General features: G+C 43.5%; 1 protein-coding gene across 2 annotated transcripts in view; it reads right to left on the bottom strand.

Moving 5' to 3' along the window:
- The window catches only part of LOC143004580 (serine/threonine-protein kinase BRSK2-like), a 77,290-nt gene that overhangs the window by 13,755 nt on the left and 37,715 nt on the right, over nt 1-25,820 (bottom strand). The window contains exons 2-13 of one of the 2 annotated variants that reach the window (XM_076155580.1): nt 24,828-24,922; nt 14,209-14,294; nt 13,058-13,198; nt 12,047-12,163; nt 10,278-10,311; nt 9,690-9,758; nt 7,551-7,697; nt 7,115-7,146; nt 5,945-6,109; nt 5,666-5,763; nt 4,234-4,384; nt 2,101-2,160 (exon numbers count right to left, since the gene is read on the bottom strand). In XM_076155580.1, the coding sequence (XP_076011695.1) occupies nt 2,101-2,160; nt 4,234-4,384; nt 5,666-5,763; nt 5,945-6,109; nt 7,115-7,146; nt 7,551-7,697; nt 9,690-9,758; nt 10,278-10,311; nt 12,047-12,163; nt 13,058-13,198; nt 14,209-14,294; nt 24,828-24,922 (1,195 nt within the window). The remainder of the gene's footprint in view (nt 1-2,100; nt 2,161-4,233; nt 4,385-5,665; nt 5,764-5,944; nt 6,110-7,114; nt 7,147-7,550; nt 7,698-9,689; nt 9,759-10,277; nt 10,312-12,046; nt 12,164-13,057; nt 13,199-14,208; nt 14,295-24,827; nt 24,923-25,820) is intronic. The other variant, XM_076155582.1, reaches the window with a different exon arrangement.

Here is a 25,820-nt window from a genome sequence, read left to right as displayed (position 1 = left end):
ATAACATGAAACGTTCTACAAAGAGCTTAAGTCAACATCTACAACACACACACACACACACACACACACACACACGCGCACACACACACACACACACACACACACACACACAGCAAAATGCATTAGTACAGTGTCTCTATTCTTTGCTTCATGAATTTTTCCATTTTTCATTTACGATTCATTAACTTTTCATATCTGCCTCTTTTTGCTCGTTCCCACTCTGCTTCATCCGCCCCTCCCCTCCCCTCCTCTCTCTGCCCCCCGACATCACAACCACACACACTTTGACCAAAAACCATGTAGGCCTGTCTTTGGAGACTCTGGTATGTAATTGCCCATAGACAATTTAGCTTTGTTGGAAATGAAAATTGAAACGGTAAATCACATTTAAATATGCTTGAAGACACACACACACGTGGGATGACATCACTTGCATGTCCAATTAGCTTTACGAATAGCAAAGGGTGGCACTGCCGCCGCACGAAACAACACATACAAATTTCCTCATATTTTTGTGAGTAGTTACTGTGGTATTTTTACATTTTATCATTGTAATAATCTCCCATTCGATTATTCTATTCCCATGTATTCCGTAGTAAATCACAATAAAGTACTCTGTCGCCTCCCAGGCCACCACAATTGAATGAAAATAAAAGAAAAAGTGTAATTATTATTTCATGCTGATTCTTTTTATTGCACATTAGCTTCAGCCCGGAGCACGAGGAGGCTTAACTGCAGCTCAGTGCGAAGAGGAGGACGCCATAAGACTGAGGAACCGCCTGCATGGATCTCCTCAATTAGATGACGAGTGAGATAAAGAAGCATTTAAAGTCTTATTTGTGCTCCAGCTGCATTCCATCGGCAATTAATTTATGCTAATCTCCACCCAGGCCAGCCAATGTGTAGGAAAGTCAGTGAGCAGAGGAAGACTGGAGGAAGATTTCTTCAGAAATGATGAAATGACCTCTCCGTGTGTTTAAGTAAGCAAACGGCTGACGGATTGCAAACAAACAACACCAACACACGCACACACACACGCACACACACACACGCACACACACATGATGACTACAGATAGAATGAAGGAAGGAGGGGAGAGTGAAGGAAGGGGTCAGGGATTTTAAATCAAACCCTGTATTTCCCTTAAGAGCTGAAAGGAAAAAATAATAAATGAAGGAAAGGCAAAGTGTTCTCGTTTCCTGAGCTTTCAAAAAATCTGGATACTCTGCTTTTTCTTCCCTTGTACAATATAATACATAAAGTGCTGGTGTAGTCACAGTTTTGGATGGTATTCGCAATACTTAGGGTAACTTTAGTACGTACCGCATAAATTACTATATAAAAGACAAAAGAAAATATAAATAAATGATAAGAACTACAGCTACAAGTCCCTGAGGAGGTTCTAGAAGAGAAGGCAGCGGAAGGTTCTAATGGTCTTTGAAGAAGGTCAATGGGTCACTGAAGAGGTTATTAAGGTCTGTGCCGATGTCAAGGGGCTAATAAAAGAAACTCGAGCGTAATTGTTTTTCACTTTTCTTAAACGCTGGAAGCAACTAAAGCCCCATTAAGGTGATTAGGTGGTTAAGAAAAGCACTTAGTTAGAGGGAGGCCGTCCTGTGGAGGCGAACTGCTCTCTGGGGTCAAAGTTCTGAGCTTGATGCTTAGATTCATTGACTCCAGTTGCGTAATGTACAAGTACTTCATTACACCAGTGAAGATCATTTGTATTTTAGTGAAGTATTTATATTTCGTCAAAACAAATACATTTACTTCACTACATACCCAAAATAAAAATGTTTTCTTTCACTCTACTACTTTTGTCAAATATAGCAGCAGGGTATTGGGACCACTGAGGTTTTGAGAATAAAGTTCTAATATTTTGGAAAACAAAGTCAAAATGTTACAAGAAAAAGTCAAAATGTTAGTAGAGTACAGAGAGGGAGAGGGAGAGATTTGATGCTAAGCTGAGAATGCAAGCGTACTTTAATAGACTGAGCAGGAAAATCTATAACTAAAAAGGAATGAAGCAAAACCACATGAACGGACGATGGACTACATACAAACCAGGGGTAGAAACAGACAAACAGAACGGATCAATACCTTTCCTCCTTGCTGCAGTTAGCGTTTGTGATATCCAAGCTTTTACTGAAAACAGATTTGCTACAAAAAAAAAAGAAAGAAAGAAAAAAAAGGGAAGACAGAAAAATCAAGAGACGGACAGGAAGTCACATAAGGAGGACTCCTAATGTACAGCATGCGGCACTTAAACAAAGCAGTGTGATAATATCAGGCTGGATTCACCGTGAAACAAAGACAAAACGCAAAAACCTGGTGCATGCACAGGGTGAGGAAATTGGTAAAAACAACAAAAAACTGAAGGAGAACACAGTCATGAGTCATGCTTGAGTCATCAGGACATTGAACACACTCGCTGGGGAAGAAAGGAAAATCATCTCTTGCATCTTGTTTACTCTCTTGAGACATTTGGATTCGTTTCAGCGGATTCGTTTGTCGGCCACTGAGCGGGCAAGCGAGCGAGCGGAGAGGCCTCTGTGATGTTTAAGACACAGACGAAGCTTCAGAGGCTTCAGTTGAAATACGATTTGGTAACACACACAATGAGAGAGAGAAGAGAGAGAGAGAGAGAGAGAGAGAGAGAGAGAGAGAGAGAGAAAGAGAGAGCTAGAGAGAAAGGGAGAGAGAAAGAGAGCGAACGGGAGAGCTAGAGAGAGAACGGGAGAGCGAGAGAGAGCTCAGCGAGACTCTTCATTAGAGACAATCATTGCATCTACTAAGGAAAAACAAACATTAAGTTACCTGGGATGTTTTCTCTTTATCTCTCTTTATTTATGAGGCAACTATGAGATAACATCCACATAATTACCACACCGGTGTAGTTCATAATTAAAAGTCCAGGGCTCCTGTCGGATGTCTGACTGACAGCAAACACTGGGTTTCTTTAGGATATAACACGGAAAAGGAATCAGGAGTGACACCTTCAAAAATCAGGAGCAGGCTAACAAGGACAACTGGAGGAACTTCATTGGGAATCATTTCCTGGATGGTTCTTGACTTTTGGAATACACTTGAGTGCAATCTTTCCATAATCCATAAAGTTCTTTGAAATGCCTTCACTGTATCAAACTGTACCTTAACCATACTGGAATTGTCACATATGGACATTGCAGGAAAATGGTTCTTGATGATCTATTACCTACTATAGATCATTACATTACATTACGATCATTTGGCAGACGCTTTTATCCAAAGCGACTTACATTACATTACCACCCTTCGCAGAGGGGGGAGCAATTGAGGGTTCGGTGCCTTGCTCAGGGGCACCTCGGCAGGGGCTCGAACCGGCGACCCTCCGGTTCCCAAGCGGAAGCACTACCCACTGAGCCACTGCCTCCAAGAACCTCTGTCATCTCTTTTGAAACATTTTTATCTCCATTCCGAGGAGGTTCTCCATACTCGTTATCCTCACCCACCACAAAAAAAAACACCATAAAAAAACAGAAACACTTGGGGTCTTGCAGGTTTTGGCTACAAAGTGCTGAGCATGGACATGGATGCTTTCATGCTCCATGCACACTTTACACACATGGCACATACCTGCTTTCCCTCTTTTTCCTGAAAACCTAAATATTTGTCTGACTTGCCAGCAGAGCTCAGAAACAGGATTTTATGTCCCATCACCTGTTTTTTTTATTATTGTATCTGCTGATCCAACTGAGAGGGAATGATACTGTGTCATGAATATCACCACAGTTCATTGAGGGAGGGGGGGATTTACAGCCCTGGGAATGGATCCGTCTATGATCCAGTGAGATGCAGACATGAGACTCAATCAGAAAGATGTTTCTCCTCCTGGACTGCACCTCCATCCCTTCTTCACTGAACTGGGATTATATACAACATATATCACAACAAACATCTTGTACAAAGCTTGACAGTGATGACGATTGGTATGTGTTACACTTTGGCACCTTTGACTGACCTGTATGTGCTGTAGGTCTGGGTATTGTTTAGACGTTATTGATTGCACGTGAGTCCTGATTCTAATTCAGATCAGGCTTAGACTCACTTGTAGAGAATTCTGGATCTTGTTTTTGTAACCGTAGATCAGATCGGCCTCTCAATACCCAACCCTATCTGTGTGTGTATTCGAAATACATGTGTGACCATTTTGTCCATGCACCACATGAACACGCGTGCACGTCTCCCTCTTACCTCTGACCGTGGGTTGCCATGTCGATGGCTCGTCGTACAGGAACGGGAGATCCTCCCTCCGTGACACACAGCACCTCCATGGACTTCCTCTCTGGTCTCCTCTTGCCGTGGCGGCTCAGCATGGGCGAATCGACACGCTTCCTCGGAGGGTCTGCTGAGCAGCCACAAAGGGGGGGGTCAGAGGTCAAAGGAGGGTGGAAGAAGATAAACAAACTGACAGTCGGACTGCTGAGTCCTGTCCACCAGAGGTCGCTCTCCTCTGCTGTGCCATTTGTTGCTGGAAGGACTTTTTGGTCAGTCATTAATACTTCACTATGTCTTTGTGTAAAACAATCATAACCGCAGGTGTTGTGGATCCATGTCCTGTCCCTTCAGTTACCTAAGCAGCAGCTGCTACCATTTCAAGCTTTGTAAACAGTCAAATCCAGCCCGGCTCTGTGAATTTACTGGAAAAGCTCCAAACTCCCAAACCCCAAAACGACACAGTGTGTGCTCAGTGTGAAGGTTAGTGCAGCATCGTAATGGTTTGTTGCCCATTGGCCAGAATCTCTGGAGGAGAGACTTACAAAATCAAAACATGAAGGAGTTTACTGTGATATATAAGGATTCATGCGTCTCTGGGAGGAATGTAGACACGCCATCAATGACAAATACAGCAGCAAGTCATTTTGACTGATTGAATTATGCATTGATTTGGTGGCTGATTTATTCCACAGCAGAGTGCAGTGACTGTGGTCGGACCTGCTCAACTGAACCGAATCAAGAGGTGAAACTGACCTCAATCTTGTTTCAGTGGAACTAAATCATGTAGATGTGAAGACGCCATAAGAAATGACAGCATGTGCTTCAATCTCACCAGTAAAAACTCTCAAACTGAAATATTTGATCTTTTCATTCTGTAACACGCACACACACACGCACACACACACACGCACACACACGCACACACACACACACACACACGCACACACACACTGCGCCCAAACTTCACTGGATAAATTGAATGAGTGCATTTCCATCTTTTCTCTATTCAATTGAAATAAATGCATATATAAGATTTGATCTGAGCCGAGCACAGAAGGTTCTCACACAGAGGGTTTGCAATGACTTATTTCTGAGCATAATGTCGTTCCAACTCGACAAACTTTCAACCCTTGATGCCGGAGGGAGAATATCGTCATTATCATCTGAGGCAAATCTTTGTTGAGTATGGAAAGAGGAAGAAGAATCACCGAGTAGAAACTGAATGCATCAAAAAAACATTTCAGTGTGGTTCACAGCGTTTTAAAGCCACAAAAAGAATTCCAACTATAATATGCCCAGTAATAATCAACAAACCCTCATATCAACCAGTTTGTACGTGCGTAGTAACATAAAAATGCTGTAGAATCGTTACAAAATCAACATCTCTTCTTGAGCTGGAGCGGCATACCTAGCTCAGTGCGCGGCGGCAGGTTCTGGTCCTCGTGGCTGGGATACCTCTCCTTACGATCCAGGAGCAGGAAGTAGATCATCTTCTCCTGGTTGTCCCTGCAGAGAGAAGATCAGTAAAGCAGGGACAGCAGGATAGTCAATCATCAGGAGACATGTTAAAGAGACGACTTCCTCAAACTGACAATTCTTTGGCATTTCATTTATTTCTTTGCCCTTCCTCCTGCTTTTAATCTGCTTCTCCTTCTCCCTCCTCCTCCTCCTCCTCCCCCTGACTCACTCCTCTGACAGCAGGTCTTTGGTCAGTTTCTCCTTGTCCCTGAAGCAACCCAGAGAGTGCATGCTCTCCAGGACGTCTGGGTCAATCTCCTCGGCCGCGGTCAGCGTCCTGATGGCCACCTTCCTGGGGACGGGCTGCTCGGGCTCTGGCTCGTTCTTCCCAGCTCTGCAACATAAGACAGCCACCTAATTACACGACTGAAAGATTCCATCCACGACAGGGACACTGCAATGTTCATTAAAGCTCATAAAAACAAGTATACTACTGAGAAATACCACAAGAGGGGCAAATATGTTAAGTTTGGCTTCAGATAGTTGCTTGTCATCATCAGCTGAATATTAGCACGTTGCATTCTAATATGTACTATCTATCAAGTTACTTCGTCAACATTAGCAGCAATGGTAGCAGGTCAATTTGCCATAGTTATTCTGATTCATTCTCTGAGGACGAATGACTATTCCAACCTATTTGTTAATGTCATGCATGTGGAAAAATACCAAATATTGACATTTGGTAATTTATGAACTGAAAACATAACTGTGGTCACTTTTAATGAAGGGATTTTAATAGATAACAGAAGTCTCCATAAATTTTCAATAATTAACATAATTGCTAGTTGCAGCCTCTGATTAATGTCGGCACTTTGAAAGATTCCATAACAAATCCTGTGTCTGGAATCTGATGGATCTGATATTATAATGAACTCTTCATTTATTCAGATCAACTAAAAATGTAACCCTAATTTGTGATACTTACAAACAAGTCCTGCAGAAAAATGTTCAGACAGACAAAGACAAACAAATGTGGATAAAAACACAACCTCCTTCTCTGAGGTAAAAAAAAAACATTTAAACAGTTAGTATAGTTTGTCAATGTCAGTTTACTGATCCATCCAAAACGAAATTGTCAATTCAGTTATATGACAGAATCCATCTGTTTGAGATCAGAGGTCCACTAAGAGAGATGGGGGGTCCTGATGTCATAACAGCAAACTGAAGCAGCGTCTCATCACTGAGGTTTCCATCAGAGATCTATGCAATCTCTTTGATGAGTACATTAGTTACTGCTGTATCTTTCATTTATAAACACATCCACTCCATTACGTGCATACAAACACATACTGAGACATGAGACAGGGCCCAAAAAGATCACAGAGGTCTTTATACTTACAGGTACCATGTATGCTTCTGGATCTGCTCTAACTGTAAAGAAAATCAGAAAATCAGAAATGTGACTCTTCATGTTTTACAGTGAGACTAAATAAAATGGCAATTGAAGTACGTTTGTATTGAGTGCAGAATGATTTTTACTATATTGCAGATTTATAGCTCTACAGAGAGAACTACCTACAAAACACAACGTTATGAAATCTACAGGATTCTGTTAGTGTTCTATTTAAAGTAAAACATGAACCCTTTCTCTGAGATGAGAGGGTTTTATGCAGAGCTCAGTAGTTGGAGGGTCAGATATGGTGCAGTCTTGTCTATATTTAGCTCAAGCAGACCTTGAAAAAACACTGGCATGTGCTCAGACTCAAAATGCAGACTAAGCATGATTGCATTGAAGGTAATTCTTTGTTCTGCAGCGTTGCCGAGTGATTTCGTACCGTGAGCCTCTTGCCGGCGTCCACCTCGATCATGCCGCGTAGAAGGTTCTGACAGTCTGGAGGGATGAAGTGAGGCATGTGGAAAACCCCGAGCTTCACCTTCTCCAAAAGGTTCCTCAGGTTGTCATCGTCAAATGGCAGAGCACCCTGAGGAGACAGAGGAAAGGAGGCCACAAGACAGAAAGGAAAAGGTTTATCATCTGAAGAGCTGCTCCGAATTGATTTACAGTTTGTTCCAATTGCGGATCCTTGCTCTGGACATTGAGGAGCCATGTTCAAGTGGCAACAGAGGAAAGTTCAGGGTGAATTAAGGCGTCTTCCTCTGAGGACCATGAATTTCCAGTTTCCCCTGTTACTAAATATCCATAATTTTGACACATTACTCTTTTCTATTCTTCATAATTAATGCATAATGAGATGTTATGGAAATAAGTGGATGTCAAAGAGACAGAGAACGGAGAGACTTCCCTAACAGAGCAAAAATCAATGGGTGGATTGTCAGACGTGAAAACACAATAGAGGCATGGAGCTCAGCCGCAGCAGCAGCTCATACAATACACTGCCACTGACATCCTCTTGTTGTGATGTAAATGGACTGTCAGCTGTTCACTGGGAGATAATCTGGATTTTGACAGAGCGGAGCAATGGAAGCCGTTTGTGAGACGTATCCCTCATGAGAGTCGGACATGGATGAGGCAGGTCGGTGTGCCTTGCTCTCCAGCTGGGAGCGCCATCTCTACCATGACGGATACGTTCCCAATCGATGCTAGCAGGACTCGGGAGTTGGGCCAGATGGCTACTTACACCGCCGGGTAATCAAAACAACACAAGTAGAGAGATTTATCTTAACAGCATCGCATGCTCCATCTTAATCAACAGAGAAACATGCATGTGTGCACACAGTACACAAACTAAGAGTAATGTACTTGCTTCTCTGACTACCCACTTGTCATTGTCACATTATAGTATTTGTATAAACAGCTTTTGTTGTGCGATATACATGCTGTTGCATATGTTACACCCAAATGTTGCTGAAACAAATGTCTGTCATTCTCAGTTCCTACTTCAGACGCTTTCACATCAAAAGTTTGGAATCAAATTGACCAGGAGCATACTTTAAACACATGAGCTCAGTGAGGTCGCTTAAACGCTACCAGTACCAAGAACGTTACAGGTGTTTACCAAGCAACTGCAAATACCCTCAAACATCCTTAACACTTTCTGGAGGGGTCATAAACCTGTGTGTATGGGGACAGACTCCAAACCAGCCATTATGTTTCCAAAAGCCTGAAGAGGAACTGGACCAAGTTTCAGACCGCTAGATTTTGGGATAATTTTACCAACGCTGTCACATTATGCAGGTTGTAGTGGAAAGCCAAACACATTGTGATGACAAGGCATGCACTCCTTTAATTCATTATGTGGTTTCATTTTTAACTGGTGCACAATCTGTTTCCTTCATCTGTCGTATTAAAAAGCAGCGGGAACAGCAAGCACCCAAAGCTCGGGGATTTTATTGTAGCATATATTTTTTAAAGGGAATTTCAATATTAATCCCGTGGGGCGGCAAAACAACACAAAAGTGAAAATCTCTCTTTTCAAACATTCAGCTTCTGTCAGGAGTACTTGGATGCTAACCTTTGATTCCCAGTTTTTGATTGGCTGTTAAGTTGCTGTTTAAACATTTCACTGACCTTTCATTCTTTCTCAGATACTCTGCCGGGGACAAAAACTGCTCTATAGAAAAGTCTTCAGTCAGCATCAGCATTTTCTTTATGAACAAAGTAAATCAAATTCTTCTCCTCTCCCCGTTTTTCCACTGCTCTGCTCTGCACTGACCACACAAGAGTGTCAGAACCAGGCTCAGTCCCTTCCTGCTGGGCTCTGACTGAGGTGTGTGTGTGTGTGTGTGTGTGTGTTTGTGACCTCTCTGGCCCAGTGATGCAATAGGTTAGCATTAATTGATCAGACTCCAGTTAAGCTGAGGAGTGACGATGCTCTAATTTCCAGCGTGGACAGATGTGTTTGGAGATACTGAAGCGTAATGTAATGTGAAATACAGAGGAGACTTTCCATTAAGGTGTAAATAAGTTAAATAAGTTACTTCAACGACTCGAACTGTTTTCACCGATAACTCACCACTAAAAGTGCAAACAGGATGACTCCACAGCTCCACGCATCTGCTTTCCTCCCGTCGTACTTCTCACCCTGCAGACAGAGAGAATGATTGGATTCAGCACAGATTCCAATATGAAACATTTACTCTAAAAGATGATAATCACTTTGGCTGCACATCTACCCATAGATACTACAACATCTCTACCTGAACAAGCCGCTATCCAAGAATTCATCCACTTCCCCCCTTTACATATTTCTAAATTTGTCCATGTCGTGGGCAACGGGGGCAACAGCTCTTTGATACACTGTCTGTGAGTCTGTGCTATACAAATCGAGTATCTATTGTATATTGTACTACTGTATATGTATATAGTATCTGGTACAGTATCTATGGACGGGTGCATGTTTTTGCCTGTAAGTGAATACTGCATGATACATGAAGTGCACTTCAGGTCAGGAAAGTAGGAATCGGGCAATGAGAGTGTGTGCAGGGATGACAGGGACATAAGAGCCATTATGAAGAACAGAGCTCCAGCTGCTATTAGTGTGTGAAAGGAGAGGGGATGGGAGAGAGAGAGCGAGAGAGAGCGAGAGAGAGAGAGCACTTACTCTGATAACCTCTGGGCAGGCATAGTGTGGAGATCTGTGAAAGCAGAAGCAAAGGGAGCGTTAAGCTGGAACACACAGTCTTTCCCACACACACACACACACACACAGAGGAAACAGCCAGCAGTCATCATCAAGCCAGTGAAGATTATATGACAGGTGCACCTCTGACAGGAAGCTCTCTGCTCAAATATCCACAACAGCAAAGTGACCATTACATAACACGGAATAACCTCAAAACAGATCCGACTCATCCTGTTAGAAAACGGCCGACGGCACGGTGACCACTAAAGGAAGATACAGTATGAGCCACATCGCACTCTAAAGATGGTGCATTAAAGACAAATTCCATTAAAGGAAAAGAGGGTGACAGAGGAATTTAAAGAAAATATTGTCAATGTTGAAGATTAAGAGTTAAAGCAATCCATTGATGTTTCTCTGTCTTAAGCCCGATCCAATCCGTTGACATCACTGCAAAACAACTGTCCAAAAAAAGAAGGGAGACTTCCTGTTTGAATCACTAAATCAATAGTGTGCTTCCTCCATCACGTTTTATTTTGCACGCAGCGAAAAAAGCCAGATTGTTGTGATCTGCTCAAACTGTGCGCACATTCTTTTTTTTCTTCTGAATAATGGAATAATCACACAGTGAGTAAACACAGCAGTGAAGACACCGGCCTGGAGTTCCTGTGTGATTATTCACAGCAAACGACTCAGAGAGCGCGACTACTCTGACACGACGGTGCGTTCCTTCCCATCTCTGTGCTACGCAAACACAGCTCCCGGAATAAACACACACTCTATCAGTGCCAACATCATACTTAATTATGCTAATATATGTAAAACTCAGTTCATTTGCTCGACTCAAACACAGTTGTGTCAAAATACACTAACCGCAATCTAATTATACCCCAACATGATTTTCCTGCCTTTCCTTCAGGCGTCTTGTCCGCCGTTCCGACTGACTGATATTTAATAATAAATCCTATTAATGTCAAATCAAGTGGAAGACTGATTGGAGCCTTAACTCATGCAGCATATTTATGTGATCCGTCAAAAGTAGGTGTCAAATATTGGAGGAGTTGGAGGATCACAGACCACAAAACCGTCTCCAAGCTGCAGAAACATATTTTAGGATCCAAGCTCGCCATCTGCCCCGATATGAAATGATGTTTTCTCTTGACATGTGTCACTCACTGAGACAGGTTTGATGCATTTGCAAACCTCCACCAAGGCCGTACAATCTGCTAAATATTTTATTAAAGTGACAGAAGATTACCTATGAAGTTTAAATCTGCTTGAGGATTTAGATCCTGTTGTGAGAAAAGTAAAACACCGCCCCAAACGAGGCTTTCAAAAGCCATTGTTATATTTCAAAGTCCTTAAATCAAGTAGACATGCATTTTTAAGTGAAAAGGGAATTGCAGTGGGTGGATCATTTGCAGTAATGAGAATGAATGAGTAACCTGCGTGCAGAACATCTTGCCCAGTGTTTTTTTCCGTTCATTTGCTTTGTGACCTTATACAGCTTTTATCCGAGGTACAAACAACAAGTACCTGACAAACTGATCACTGAAACATGGCAACTCAAATCAACTCAAGTAGTTTGAGTAACCAAAGATACCATGAGAGTGAACCCAGTGCTTCTATACCTCATACCGGATCAGCGCCCACACAGATCAGTAGGATATGACCCTCCTTTCATAAAACAAATGTATCAAACAAAAGGACAAAGTGAAGTAGTTGTGAAACCTTGACATAAACAAACTTACCCACAGCTGGTCTCAAGCAGACTGTCCCCGACCTGCAGAGACGCCATGCCAAAGTCTGCTATCCTGATGTTGTTCTTCTCATCCAGCAACAGGTTCTCTGGCTTCAAATCTCTGTGGCTGCAAAACACAAAACACAAATACAGCAACCTCTTCAAACATGCTGATCGTGTGGAGGATTGTATGGGGATGGAATCTATCACAGTGTTTTCTGGATCCTCCTCTGCGTGAAGAATCCTGAAGATCTCCTTACTGAACCCTGGAAATCTCCAGAGGACCCATAAAGTCTTCACACTGACCCATAGGAACTCATTTAAGAACCCAGAGAACATCCTAATTGATTCCATAGAGCCTCCTTAAAAAATCTCCTTCTCTCCCTTCTTGTTCGAAATCAAACAATCTAGATTTGAATCCATTTAATTTGACTAAATTATTAAAATCCCATTGATTCAAGGTCTAAAGGAGGTCTGGGGTCGGTGCTCACACCAAACCTCCAACTCGGCGTGACAGCGGGAAGAAGCGAAAGCAGCAGAATCTATGGCTGCATCTCTCCCTGTGTTCATCCAGGAAGAATCATAGTTTAGAATAAATCTGACCCCTCAGTGTCTAACACTTGATATTTATTGCCGAGCATCAGAGGGGCTTCTTTGATGTACTTTTGTTCTTAGACATACAGCGAAGCGAGCAGCCGCCCAGGTACAGAAGGTGTTCTCAGAGATGAAAGGAGATCAGACACATATGGGCGGTCTAAAGATGGAGAGCTGCTGCTGCTCGGTCTGACTTCAAAACACTGCTGACACAAGAAAGCTGCGAGCGCATCATTTCAGACTGCGTCCCTGGAAGAAGGCGGCGAACTGTGCTGCCTTGAAGCAACCAGGATAATTTTCTAGACTTTCTTGAACTCTAGCTAACAACAAAATGGGAGAATTTCATCTATATGACCTCGCACAGCTGCGTATGAGGTAGAAACCCATGACTGTGATGATGAAGGGCAATTGGCGCGAAGAGACAAACCATATAGAGTGGCTGTGGCAGAAGTCCAAGGCTGAGATGATCTGTCTGAAGAACTTCCGGGCCTCTTTGGGCGTTAACCGGCCTTTCTTCACCAGGTAGTCGAAAAGCTCCCCTCCAGACACATGCTCTAACACCAGGTACCTGCAGGAGACAAGTGTGTGTGTGTGTGTGTAAGAAACGCGCAGTAAACAATGAAGTATTTGCCTATGACACGGTAAAGTTAGCACAATACATTGACGGATTCTCATAAGTCCTTGAGAAAATCCCTAAACCGCGGCTCGCTGGTGAAACGATCTTTTATCTCCTCTATTCATTCATCTTGGAGACATTACAGATCCTCTTCCTCCTTCTCCTGCACCCCCACTCAACCCTGCTACACCTCCGTCTTCACCGCAGCCTGATTTATTAGCAGATTAAGGGATCCGCTCAAGCGCTTACCTGTCAAAGCCCAGTTAAATTAGAAACACGCTCGTGTGTGATTTGCGAGCGTGAAATTCCTCCACGGCAAACACTTTTGCGTGCGTGGCCCCCATCCGTCCCTGTCCTCGCCACATTAAGAAAACAAATCCCCGTTCTGTCTGACAGCGCCGCCTTTATCAATTATTGAGTAGCACATTAAGCATGTAGCAGATTAATGTCTACAATAAAACACGGGTATACGTTCAAAGTTACACAGTGGCGTGCGGCAGGTTAAAGTGAGGATGAGCAGGGGAGCTTTAATGCAAACACACTGCAGCAAACACACCGGGAACCTGTCGACGCAGGCAGATTTTCACATGCAAGAGAGGTGAATTTAACATTATGAGGAAAGTTCAGATTTGGGGCAACAGAATATCAGACAAATACATGTTTATTGTTATGACACCTGCACAAATATAGTAGAATTTGTTATCACTTTTCCGTTAAAAGGTTACTCACCACATTAACATACGATTGATTGCTTTATTTTACTTATTACGGCAAAAATGAATGTTAATGCCTGAATAGATCAATTTACACCTCTGAGCACACTCCGGAGTGTGTTCAGAGGTGAGCACACTCCGGTTTGATCCGGTCTCAGTTGCATTAAAGATGATTCCACAACCTTTGAAAAGCCGACCTGTCGCCTAGATCAAAGTTTTCATCGTTAACACCTGCGGGAGTTTACTCACAGATATTTCTTATTCTCGTAGACGTCGTGCAGCTTTAAAACGTGGGGATGCTCGATGAGTTTCAGGATGGCGATCTCCCGCTCCACCTGCACACACGAACACAAGGGAGAAAAAAGGATCTTTCAGGAAAATAACGAGCGCAAACATACAGGGTGATGGTGGCGTCATCCTCAGAGTGAACATGGCGATGAGGACTGCCAGCTGTGAGTCAGTATGTTTCGCTGGGCTCCAGCCAGATCCTGGAACCCGGACGACTAATGGATCCTGATATGACAACACACACACAGCTGTTGCATGCTGTATCAAATTAATCACACTGAGCGCTTCAGGGCATTTTCACACCGGTGTCGTTTTGGTCTCGCTGAAATCAAACTCTGGCGTTTAACCTTTGGATTTAGGCTGAAAGCTGTAGATGTCTCTCTGGGCTGTCTTGGCGAGTGTGTTTCATTTGATTGAAATGTGTTTTTGTGACACCCACACACACAAACACCCACCTCTCATGCCTGGATAATGAATCATTGAGTATGAGAAATGATGACGTGACGTTTATTTTGCTGCGACAGAGAAGAGGAAACGGTTTCTGTTCTCACATCAAAATTGTCGAGACACAACATTTATTTCAGTTAGTGTTCACTTTGCGACACATAACGAATATTCAAACTGCATGATGCATTATCCTCATATGCCAAACCATGGAAATGAGCTGTGAGTGCTGCAGAGGAAATCAAGTTTCAGGAGCTCAAGACAAACAGAAGCACAATCTTCTTCCTCAGAGGCGACATGGAGCGGTTTGCTGTCACTCTATGTGTCTAATTCACTGACACAAAGCCCTCGAGCGACTCCTGAATTTAAGTTTGTTGAAAATACCAAATCAGTTTCACTCGTCAGTGCTCCTGTGTGCATGTGAGGGAAGCTGGACCTGGTGATTACTGATAGGGGCCGATTGATCTGATTGATTTTCAGATTGTCATCACCTGCGGGCTTTAGGCTGTGAAACACCCAAACACAACTTGACGCCTATCACAGCTTCCCCATCATTCATTTGCTTCTCCTTCTGGGTTTGAAAAGGAAGCTTCTGGAGTCTGAGTCATCCCGTGATACGACAAGTCAGATAGGCCGGACACAGAAAACGAATTTTTTTAGTTTTTTACCATCAAAGACAGCGATCTTCAAAGGTCTGTCATGGAGATCAGGGGCTGACAGGAAATAAATATTGAAAGATTTCCCTTTAATCTCTGGCGTCGTCCTAACCCAAACTGGCACCTGACAGCATCGGCTCCTCCCTCCGTCGCTGCATCGTCTGGTGCGGCGGAACAGTCAGCACGCCGGCTTTCTAGATGATGGAATAAAAACTTTCTTGTCTTTCATTTTCCTTTTGTTCTCAAGTGTTTTGGATTTTGATGCGTCATCGCTCCTGGCTTCATTTTTCACGGCCTTATCTGTTATCAGTCTTCCTACATTTTCTACACTCTGTAAGTCGATTATTCTAGAATTTGAGTCTTTACAGATACAGGTTCAGTTTCTTTCTATCTGTACTGAACAATACATGTTGGTGTAGATTAATGAGAAAAAAGGACTATGAGCCAGAACTGAACAAGTGTGGAGACAATATTCCTGTATTGCTCTTTTTCAATCCACACAAACAGAGCCATGAAAAGATCGAGTCTGTGGTCAATTTGAACAGGAATCCACCAAATCTCTTCTGTTCAATGTTTTATTTCTTTTTCCAAGCAAGAATCATGAATTAAACAATGGTCAAATGTATGAATTTCCCAAAAGTAATGAAAAAGGACCCCCAATATAGCCAATAAAAAGAAATGAAAATGTTTCCACCAAAATAAAAGCCTCTTGTCCTGCACTCGAATTTCAAAAATTAACGACACATTCCCCTTTTTACATATGTTCAGGCGCTCCAAATTGATCTAAAAGCAGAACCCGGATAAACCTGGTTTATATCCAGTTTCCATGATCGATCTGAAACAATGTGTCTGTGAGCACGCACGGCAAACCCAACAAGGAGTAACGAGGTGATTGGATGACGTCACAGGGGTCAATGACTCTGTGCAGCGCCCTCTAAAGCCACAAACACAGTACCCGTCTCCCCCTTCAAACACAAGCCAATCACTTAGCACTCGGGCTTGAAGATCCCACATGTGGCACGTTCCACGTTCCCAGCAGCATGCGGAGGCGACATAAGACACGTGTGGGACGAAACGCAGGTGCAGGAGCTCCAGCTCGTCCTCCTGACACATCACATCTAATTATCCTCTCTGTCATCTCCTCACATCGTCGGGCTCACGGCTGAGGCAGAGGCTAATTAAACACATGTACAAGGTAAACAGGCAGTCAGCCCACACTGACATTTATGATCGCTCCTTTATGGCCCATATGGTTTTGTAATGCGTCTTAATAAAGATACGTGAGGATTATTAGACGAGAGAACAAAGCGACAACACGAAATGAGCCGTGACGTGGGTGAAGGGAGAGTGGCCGAGGAATAATAAAACAAGTACATTGAATCAGGTACTTTCTGTAATTACCTACACAGGTTTAAGGTAATGGTCTCAAGTATTTCCATATTGGAGTCTTCCTATACTACATTTATGTGACCACTCTCGTAATTTCCTTACAAGTTCCTTTCACCTCGGCTGGCCTTTTGTCCAGAAACACATTTATGCACATCGACCCCGGAGCTGCTCCACATTTCTTTTCATCTTCGTCTTCTTATTGGCAATTCACTTTATTTTCATTCTATATTCTGTTCTGAATTCACTTCTCTTTTTATTAGGCCATTTCAGCTTTTTATTTCTTTTGTCTTATACCTACTCATTGTAGATGTGTGTCTTTGCATACATATCGTCTGTAATGTTATCATAGAAATAAAATTCATCATTGTTATTACCGTTGTTATTGTATGTGTTGTTTCTTTTCCACATTAACTCTAATTCTACGTTCCTTCATCTTTTTATTCTATAATTCCTTAATTCAACTATTTTTCCTATTTGTTCTTCTGCAATTTCTTCAATAAAAGATGAGCGTACATACAGTGTGTCTCCACCCAGGTGTGGTTGGAGGGGCCTCACTCTGAACTCATCATCACCTTGGCTCTGTAACCTCCTCCAGCTCTGTGATCTCCTCTAAATGCTCCTGCTGTAACACACAAAGCTCTTTGCTCCCCACCTTCATCTCAGCTTCGTCTTCCCTGTTTACCACGCTGAGCACAGACGTTTGCAGCTGTGCTCGCCGTCATTAAAAAGGCATTAAGCTTTTATCAGTTTAAGTCATGCATAATGCAGATGACTGTAATGGGCAAAGAGATCTGCACGTCTGTGTGCTCTAATGCAAATAGTGGACAAAGTATAATGTATCAGTGAGATCATGTGTATTAGACAATAAGTGCTTACAACACCAAAATTATTAAAGTTATTACGTTTTAATGAGACTCTAAACTGTCAGTACACATACACATGCACACACACACACACAGACATCTTGTGCCGAGTGTGTGTGTGTGTGTGTGTGTGCCCGTGTGGGGTATGTGTGTGTGTCTCTATCCCTCAACATGTGCTGTGCCCTGGAGGTGGGGAAACATCTTCACAGTCCAGACTGTCAGCAGATAAAACACACACACACACACACACACACACACACCTGAAGCTTCAGCATTAGAGGTCCCTGAACACACCGCATTGATTTGAGGCCTCTCTTTATTGGAGAGAGCCATCAACAGCTGTCAAATGTCCTGTAGCTGTAAGACATTCTTTGCTCATGTTGATTGATCCAGAGAGCCACAGTGGGCTAGTGATGACTTTCCTGGTGTATCACATGACTCGTACATGTTGTGAGGCGAAGCTCAACAACAACAACTTGTCCCCTAAAAAACTGCTTGCGTGATAAAACAGCACCCCTTCAAGGTTCAAGGCATTTGGCAGGACTGAATCAGAACATGGAAGCCATAAAGGAGTGAGTTCAGGTGGGTGATGTTCTGGTCATTGCTTTGTAGGCATTGAGTGCTTGAACTTGATGTTGGAAATTGATGGGAGCCGGCAGAGAGCTGAGAAGCAGTGATGTGTGACTGTTTGCACTCCAGATCCTTTGGGGATATTTGATTATACCGGCCAGCAAACCTTCTAGTAAGGCACTGCAGTAAAGTCAGAACTGTGATGTGTCACCAGTGACCACTTGAAAGCCAAAGTGTGAAGTCAAAGAGCCAGAAAAGATTGACTGTGACAATCTGCCAGATGGATCCTGACTCAGGACCTGCAGCAGTAAATGGCTGCAGACTGAGTCATTCTGCAGCAAACACACTGACTGACTCATTCACTGATAAGTACTGAGAATCAAACACACACACTCCTCCACTTCTGCTGATAATATGGCCAGCGTGACCACACAGTCCGGCCAACAGACGGACTTAAGTGCTGTAGGGGCAAACACACACACAGTCTGAGAGTCGGTTATAGCTGAAAACTCAAAAGAAAAACTAAAGTGTTGAATTCTGATGGTGTGTTTAAAAGAGTTAAAAGTCAATTTTAGTCTATTACATACTTGTATATTACATACATACTATGTATATTACATACATACTCTTATATACCAAATAAAATACTTATTATGTTCATTAAGCTATGTCCTATATTTTGAGAAATCATTAAAAAGGTTGATTACGTATTGATGTTAAATAACACAATTATGTCACTAAAATTATAAACTTTTTACTTTTAACAAACTAAAGAATCTCACTAAAGTAAAGATGTGTTCAGACTTTCAGAATGGAACTACACATGAAACTATATGTATTTTATGTATTTACTATATTAAAATCTAAATCTGAACTGAATCTGAATTTATCCTTAAATTGCTCAGTTGCAGTACCTGTTACTACCATAGAGGGCGACAGTGTACGGAAACTTATATTATCAGTAACCCAACATTTGGTTGTAATGTTAATAATTTCAATTCCAAGATACAGAATCTGACCAATTCCCCCATTTATTTACCAAAAACTTGGCTTGATCAGTTTTTTGGAAGATTCACAGAAAACAATCAAAAAACTATTTCCTCAGTATGACCTTTGTCAGCTGTCAAAGAAGGTTCCAGAACGGGACAGGACACAAAACAAAGTACTTGACCATTCATTGGCTGAGATCTCATCAGTTCCTCCTCAACTAGCCGACCTGTCAGCTGTCAGACTGGAGGTGGGGGTTGCGCCCCACATGGGACAGTTCCACCCCACAGTAGCTCTGGGCCTCCTCAGGGCACCGGTCACACTGCTGAAAGTTTGATAACAGGCGGAGTTGAAAGTCAACACAACAAAAGGCGCTCCAATGTCTCAGTCGGTTAGTGGTCAGAGTTGGGGGTGTATGTGTGTGACCCTTATTGATTTTTCGGGCAAACTAATTTCAGCTGCGTTTGGCCCTTGGCGGGCGTTACTTTCAGACCCAGCGCTATCACAAAGCTATCACAGCAATACACCGCGGCTGATATCCATCTTTCCCGAAGCCGGCGAGGGGCTCAGAGCGTCTGAACAACGCCAACGCTCCGCCTGCCTTCTCCACTTTGCGCCTCCATGCGTGACAGCTCCTCTTAATGAATTATGAGGATTGACTCGGGTTACAGCACGCCACTTCCAAATCCCTATTTAATTGAAACACGATACAGAGCTGAGGGGCACAAAGGGTGATAAATTGGAACATCCGCTCGGTAATCAAACCGCCATCTGTTGCTAGGATGGCCCGACCATCCTGGAAGAGAGGGAGAACGGTGGAAGAGGAAGAGAGCCTGGCCTGCTGAGGAATCCAATCACAGTCAAGACAGCAGCGGTGCAATCAACGGATGCTGCCCGAACACTTCATGTGATTTGTCAGGAGACGGAATATTCTGGCACTTTATGAAGAAAAACAAATCTAATCTGAGGAGCCACGAGAACGCACAACGCACTGTTATAAAGCAGGCGAGGAGAGGAGAGGAAGAGGAAGAGGAGAGGAGAGTAGAGGGAGAGGAGAAGGAGAGGAGAGGAGAGGAGAGGAGAGAGGAGGAGATGTATTTTAACCTCAACCAATCAGCACACTGCTTCTCTGCTGATGCTGCTGGGTGAACATCATGATGACGGTGAGGAATGACGTGCACACAGCAGCTTTCACACAGACACACACACACACACACACACACACTCCTCGCAGTGTGTGTGACTCATCAGACAGAATCCATTCACAACCCTCACACGAGGAGGGGGGAGGCTGAAGGTCGGCTGTGATCTGAGTCCAAACGCTCTGCTGTCAGAGGAAGAGGAGGAGCTCCAACACCAAATATGCAAGACAAGTAAATGTTATGCAATACAGCCGATAACCATTACATCCTGGTACTTAAAGAAACTACGAATACAAACTGGAGACAGAAGCGCGACATTACGGTGTAATCCAAAGGATAAAGGTCAGGAGTCTGACTTGAAATCTGATGGGATCTTCCCTCACAGGCTCTTTATCACTTTATCGGGCCTATAACTACGTCTGCTGGGCAAGCGATGAAGAAAACAGGGAAAGCTCGATCAGAGTGGAAACACAGAATTAGAAAAATAGGAGAAACTAAACACTAGAAAACAACAACAAATGACAAACAGGTAAAGCTGGAAGAGTCGAGCAAAAACTAGCTGAAACACTGTATAGACCCAAAGAACACACATACACACACACACACACACACACACACACAGTAGAGTCAGTGAGTAGAATCAACACAATTAAGTCAGTATTGACACCATTAACACGGTCAGCCAGTCGTTGAGGAGATGAAATGACTGCGGTCAGGGATGAGAGCGCGGGGGCGACCTCGGAGAGCTCAAACACACACTCAGCTGGAGAAACACCAGATTTAATCACACTCACACACACACACACACACACACACATTTAAGTTCATGCTCGGCACACTCAAGTGTCCCTAAGGACTAGAACAGAATCTGAACACAAACCTCTCTCTCTCTCGCTCTCTCTCTCTCTCTCTCTCAGAAAATCTGGTGGTACAATGAAAGAATGCTGCTGCCGTGATGAAGCGACACACACATGCACACACACACATAAGATGGAACACGTACCCAACATTTTGAAACATATTCCAGATGAAGCACACGCTCTATATTAAGTGTGTATTGAGCCGGTGTATTGACCCTCAGACCCTGACAGTGAGAGTGTGTGTGGCAGAGCTGCATCCTCTCCGCACGTGTGTGTTCTGTGTGGGTCTATGCTGCATGTGTGTGTGTGTGTGTGTGTGTGTTTCCTCTAATGAGACTCTCCATTAGCAGCAGTCAGACGGCGTGTAAATGCCAGTGCTCACATGTGGGTGCCAGGCAGGGTGACACCGCCGCACATGTAAGGTGCTGATCTCTGAAGTAGAGCTGTAAATGTCACGCCGTCTCTTCTCACCGGGAATCTCTCGCTCTCTCCCTTACACACACACACACACACACACACACACACAGATACAGATGGCCGATAGAGGAGCACAGAACATACACACTGCTGAACCCATAATGGCGTGTAGACATAATAATGCGTACATTATCATATGACACAAACACGACTGAAACACACTCCGCAAAAGGTCACATGCAACAGAAATGGCAAGAGACTAATGTGATGACAGCAGAGTGTGAGAGCAGAGGAGCAGAGGTGGAGTGTTGACGGTAAGTACAGTAACAACGCACCATTCTGACAGAAACAGGCCTTATACAAAAGAACAACTGACAGCTGGAGTTACTTTTAGTTATCTGGCGTCATTTAATTTTTTCACTTTTCCTTTTCCACGTTTCAATTCTATCTTTCTGTCTGAAATTCTTACACGGTCTTTCCACCTTTCCTTGTTCCTTTCCCACCTCCTTTCATTCCAGATGTGCGCTGGGTAAGATTCCAATTACAATCTCTACTTCCTCCTCCACATTCTTTTCTCCTTTGCTTGTTCCCTTTCCTTGTTCCTTGTGTCCTTTCCTTCCTTTCTCTGTCTTAACTCCTTATTTCTCAATCAAACAGATACTGAAAGCACAAAAATCATTTACTGAGTTGAAAATATTTACTTACGTTTTAAATTCTGAACGGCTGCTCTTCTTTGGGCTCAATACATAAGTTAAGTAAATCACTTTGGCATTGATAGCTCTGGTTGTCATGGGAGTATTTTACAGCTTATATACACAACAAATCATTGTGTGTTGGAAATCTCAGACATTAAGCATTTAGTTTAACAAATGAAAATTATTCATGAGTTCTAAACTAGAATTTTGAGCTAAAGATAAAAAGAAATTACATTTATTTATATGGAAATGATGTAGCTTGTCAGTTTAACAAGTCAGGCGAAACAAGAAACAAGGAAAAATTTAATTGTGTCTGTTCAGTGAGAAGAGGAGGGAATGTTCACATTCATATGCAAAACCTCAAAGGAAAACATCCAAAGCTGCGGATACAAGAAAGGAAAGAAAGCACAAACAAACAAAGAAAGTACACTTCAAGCACATCGGAAAATGTCAAACAAAATGGGACAAAATGAGAATCTCCCCTGAATGGCAGCGTGAGCGGGCGGAGCTGATCAGGGGTGAACGTCATGTATTAAACATGCGCTCGCCTCCTTGATTGTTTTGGTTTGTGTGAAAACACGACAACCGAAAACTCACACAGGGCAGGAACGTCAAATACTTTATCTCTCTGCCCCCCTCACCCCCAGCCCCAAAATGCCAGCGGATGCCTGTTGCCATGACGACAAAGACCTGGCATCTAAAATAAGACCGAGGTGGGAAAAGATTAGAGGAGGCTTGCTGAGGTTTTTCTGGCCATCGCGGTAAAACGTCGGCGGCGGCGAGGAAGAGTTCAGGAGATGTGAAGTTAAACTCGTGGACGCTGTGAGGCAAAGACAAACATCTGCTATCTTCATCTCCTATCATCTAATCATAGACATAACAGGTGGGAGGCTGATTATCTTAAAGGGATGAAAATGAGAAACTAATGATACGCCGCTGAGCTGTAACATGACCACTTCCATCCTGATAAACAGGATAAGGTGGATATCAGGAAAATCAACAAACATCCACAGCTAGTGAAGCAAATACATATGAGGTTTCCGCCGCAGTCAGATGAGTCCAGAGCTTAAACAACTGACTGTCTAATGGAACAACTTCCTGCCACCACTCTCTCTGAATGGCAATATTGTCTCTCACACGTTTATATCTTTGAGTCGTCTCATGAATCTGCAAGCGAGTGACAGCAGCTCGATCAAAGATTTGCGTGTTGTTTTATTCCTGTGCCAGCCGACAACGTGTGTGTGTGTGTGTATGATGTGTGGATGAGAACAGCTGCATTGTGAGTTCATCGCAATGTAAATGATGATGCTAAGTGGAAGGGATTTGCCCCTCAGGGTGATGAGATTTGATACCAATATCTCTGCACACTTAGCTATCTTGATGCCCATGAGCAAGGCACAGGACATCACTGCTGAGTGAGTGAGTGAGTGAGTGAGGGTGTGAGTGAGGGTGTGAGTGAGTGAGTGAGGGAGTGAGTGAGCCAGTGAGTGAGCCAGTGAGTGAGTGAGTGAGACAGTGAGTGAGTGAGTGAGTGAGTGAGTGAGTGAGTGAGTGAGTGAGTGAGTGAGTGAGACGGTGAGTGAGTGAGTGAGTAAGTGATTGAGTGAGACAGTGAGACAGTGAGTGAGTGAGACAGGGAGTGAGTGAGTGAGTGAGTGAGACAGGGAGTGAGTGAGCGAGTGAGTGAGTGAGCCAGTGAGTGAGTGAGTGAGTGAGTGAGTGAGTGAGTGAGTGAAACAGTGAGTGAGTGAGTGAGTGAGTGAGTGTGTGGCGACTGCTGTTGAATTTACTCTAAACTCTCTTTACTTTCTATCCTCATTCAGTGCGTTATTACGTTATTTTAAAGATTACATTTGGGTTCGTAATAAGGAACAGTAAATGTTTTCAACCCAGATAAAGCAGGATAAGTGGTCTATGTGAACTAAATTATGTAAAAGCATTCTAGAAAAAACGACATTGCTTTGCCTGGGAGGGGATTACGCATTAAAAACGTCTCAACTGCAGACTTTCCGTAAATATAAAACCTAACAGCAAACATGAGTCAACCTGGTTGCCGTCCGTCATATCCATGACTCACGCTGCCTAATCTGGGAGCATCCGGCTGCTGCCTTAAGGTGGAGGTGGACGCAGACGTATAGACGGTGATGCGCGTCATGGATGCAGCTGTGTGGGTGGAAGTGAAGGACTGCAGGGGTCACAAAGGGGTCAAGAGGAAACTCCAAATCCAATACGTCTCCTACCTGCTCTGTCTTCTCCTGCAACTTTAAGGTCGTAAAGTTCCAGACGGCTTTACTGAAGGGAAGGGAGGAACTACAGCCAGCGTGTTCCCACAACTTTGTTTCGGAAGTGTCATCGCAGCATCCGAACTCCAAAAGTAATATACTCCAATCACATTTATTTTGTGTTTGCCTTGCAGTTCACACCAATTGAATACAAGCACAGACTCACACACACAGACACACATACATACACAGACACAGACACAGACACACACACACACACACACACACACACACACACACACACACACACACACGTACACAGATTATTGTCTTACCTTCATAAGAACTGACTCGCTGAGCTTTTCTCTGTTGACGATCTTTACGGCGACTTTCTGACACGTGACACAGTGGACGCCCAGCTTCACCAGACCTGAAACACAAACACACATAGATATAAAGGTCACACACGGTGCTTCACATGTCGACTATTTGTACAAAGGCATTTTCACTCCCTGCACTTCCTGTCTTCGGGCTGAATGCGTCTGAGAGCTATTTGTCGGTTTACAGACCGCAAAAAAACGATGCAATCACCTTGCATTCTTTAAGTCCCAGGTCTCCTTTTCATTGTGTGTTGTGAGAGTTGCGAGACGACGCGGCTGTCGCGCTACAACGGAAATGTCAACATGCAATAGCTTTATCTTATTACAGCCACAATGGCTCCATCCATCTCTATCAAAGCTCTGACACCTGGGAGTACGTTTCACTTTGTACTGAAGGTCCATGCAGCAGCAGTGAAAATGCCAGTGATGCATATGCGCCTCTTCATTACCGCACGCTGCATATATATTTCCAGGGAGATGAGGTGTCTCAGTGTCTGAAAGGTGATTTCCCCACGGGTTCGCCAAAGGAAACAGGCAAAGACGTAAGCAGCAGGTTCCTGAGCCAATATGGCAGCCTGGGGGCTCTTTCATGTCTCCAGTTAGAGCCGAAATGGCATCATGGGCGACATTCACTGTGTGCCATTGATCTTACTGTCACTGTGCCGCAACTGCTGCTTACTACAACACAGGGCCCTGCAAAGACGAGTGAGTGTGTGCGTGCGTGTGTGCGTGTGTGTGTGTGTGTGTGTGTGTGTGTGTGTGTGTGTGTGTGTGTGTGTGTGTGTGTGTGTGTGTGTGTGTGTGTGTGTGTGTGTGTGTGTGTGTGTGTGTGTGCGTGTGTGCCCACTCTGACTCCCTCAGCTCGGGAGGATTTTGCTGTGAAAGTGGTGCACTGCAAACAAAAAAACAAATCTAATCAAGTCATTTTGTCAACGGTGCAAGAAAACT

The sequence above is a fragment of the Genypterus blacodes genome, unplaced genomic scaffold, assembly GCF_046128005.1.
Source record: "Genypterus blacodes isolate CSIRO-AG114 ecotype Tasmania unplaced genomic scaffold, CSIRO-AGI_Gbla_v1 ptg000067l_1, whole genome shotgun sequence".
Lineage (NCBI taxonomy): Eukaryota > Metazoa > Chordata > Actinopteri > Ophidiiformes > Ophidiidae > Genypterus > Genypterus blacodes.
Note: the sequence above shows the minus strand (reverse complement) of the source record. Positions and strands in the feature narration are given on the sequence as shown.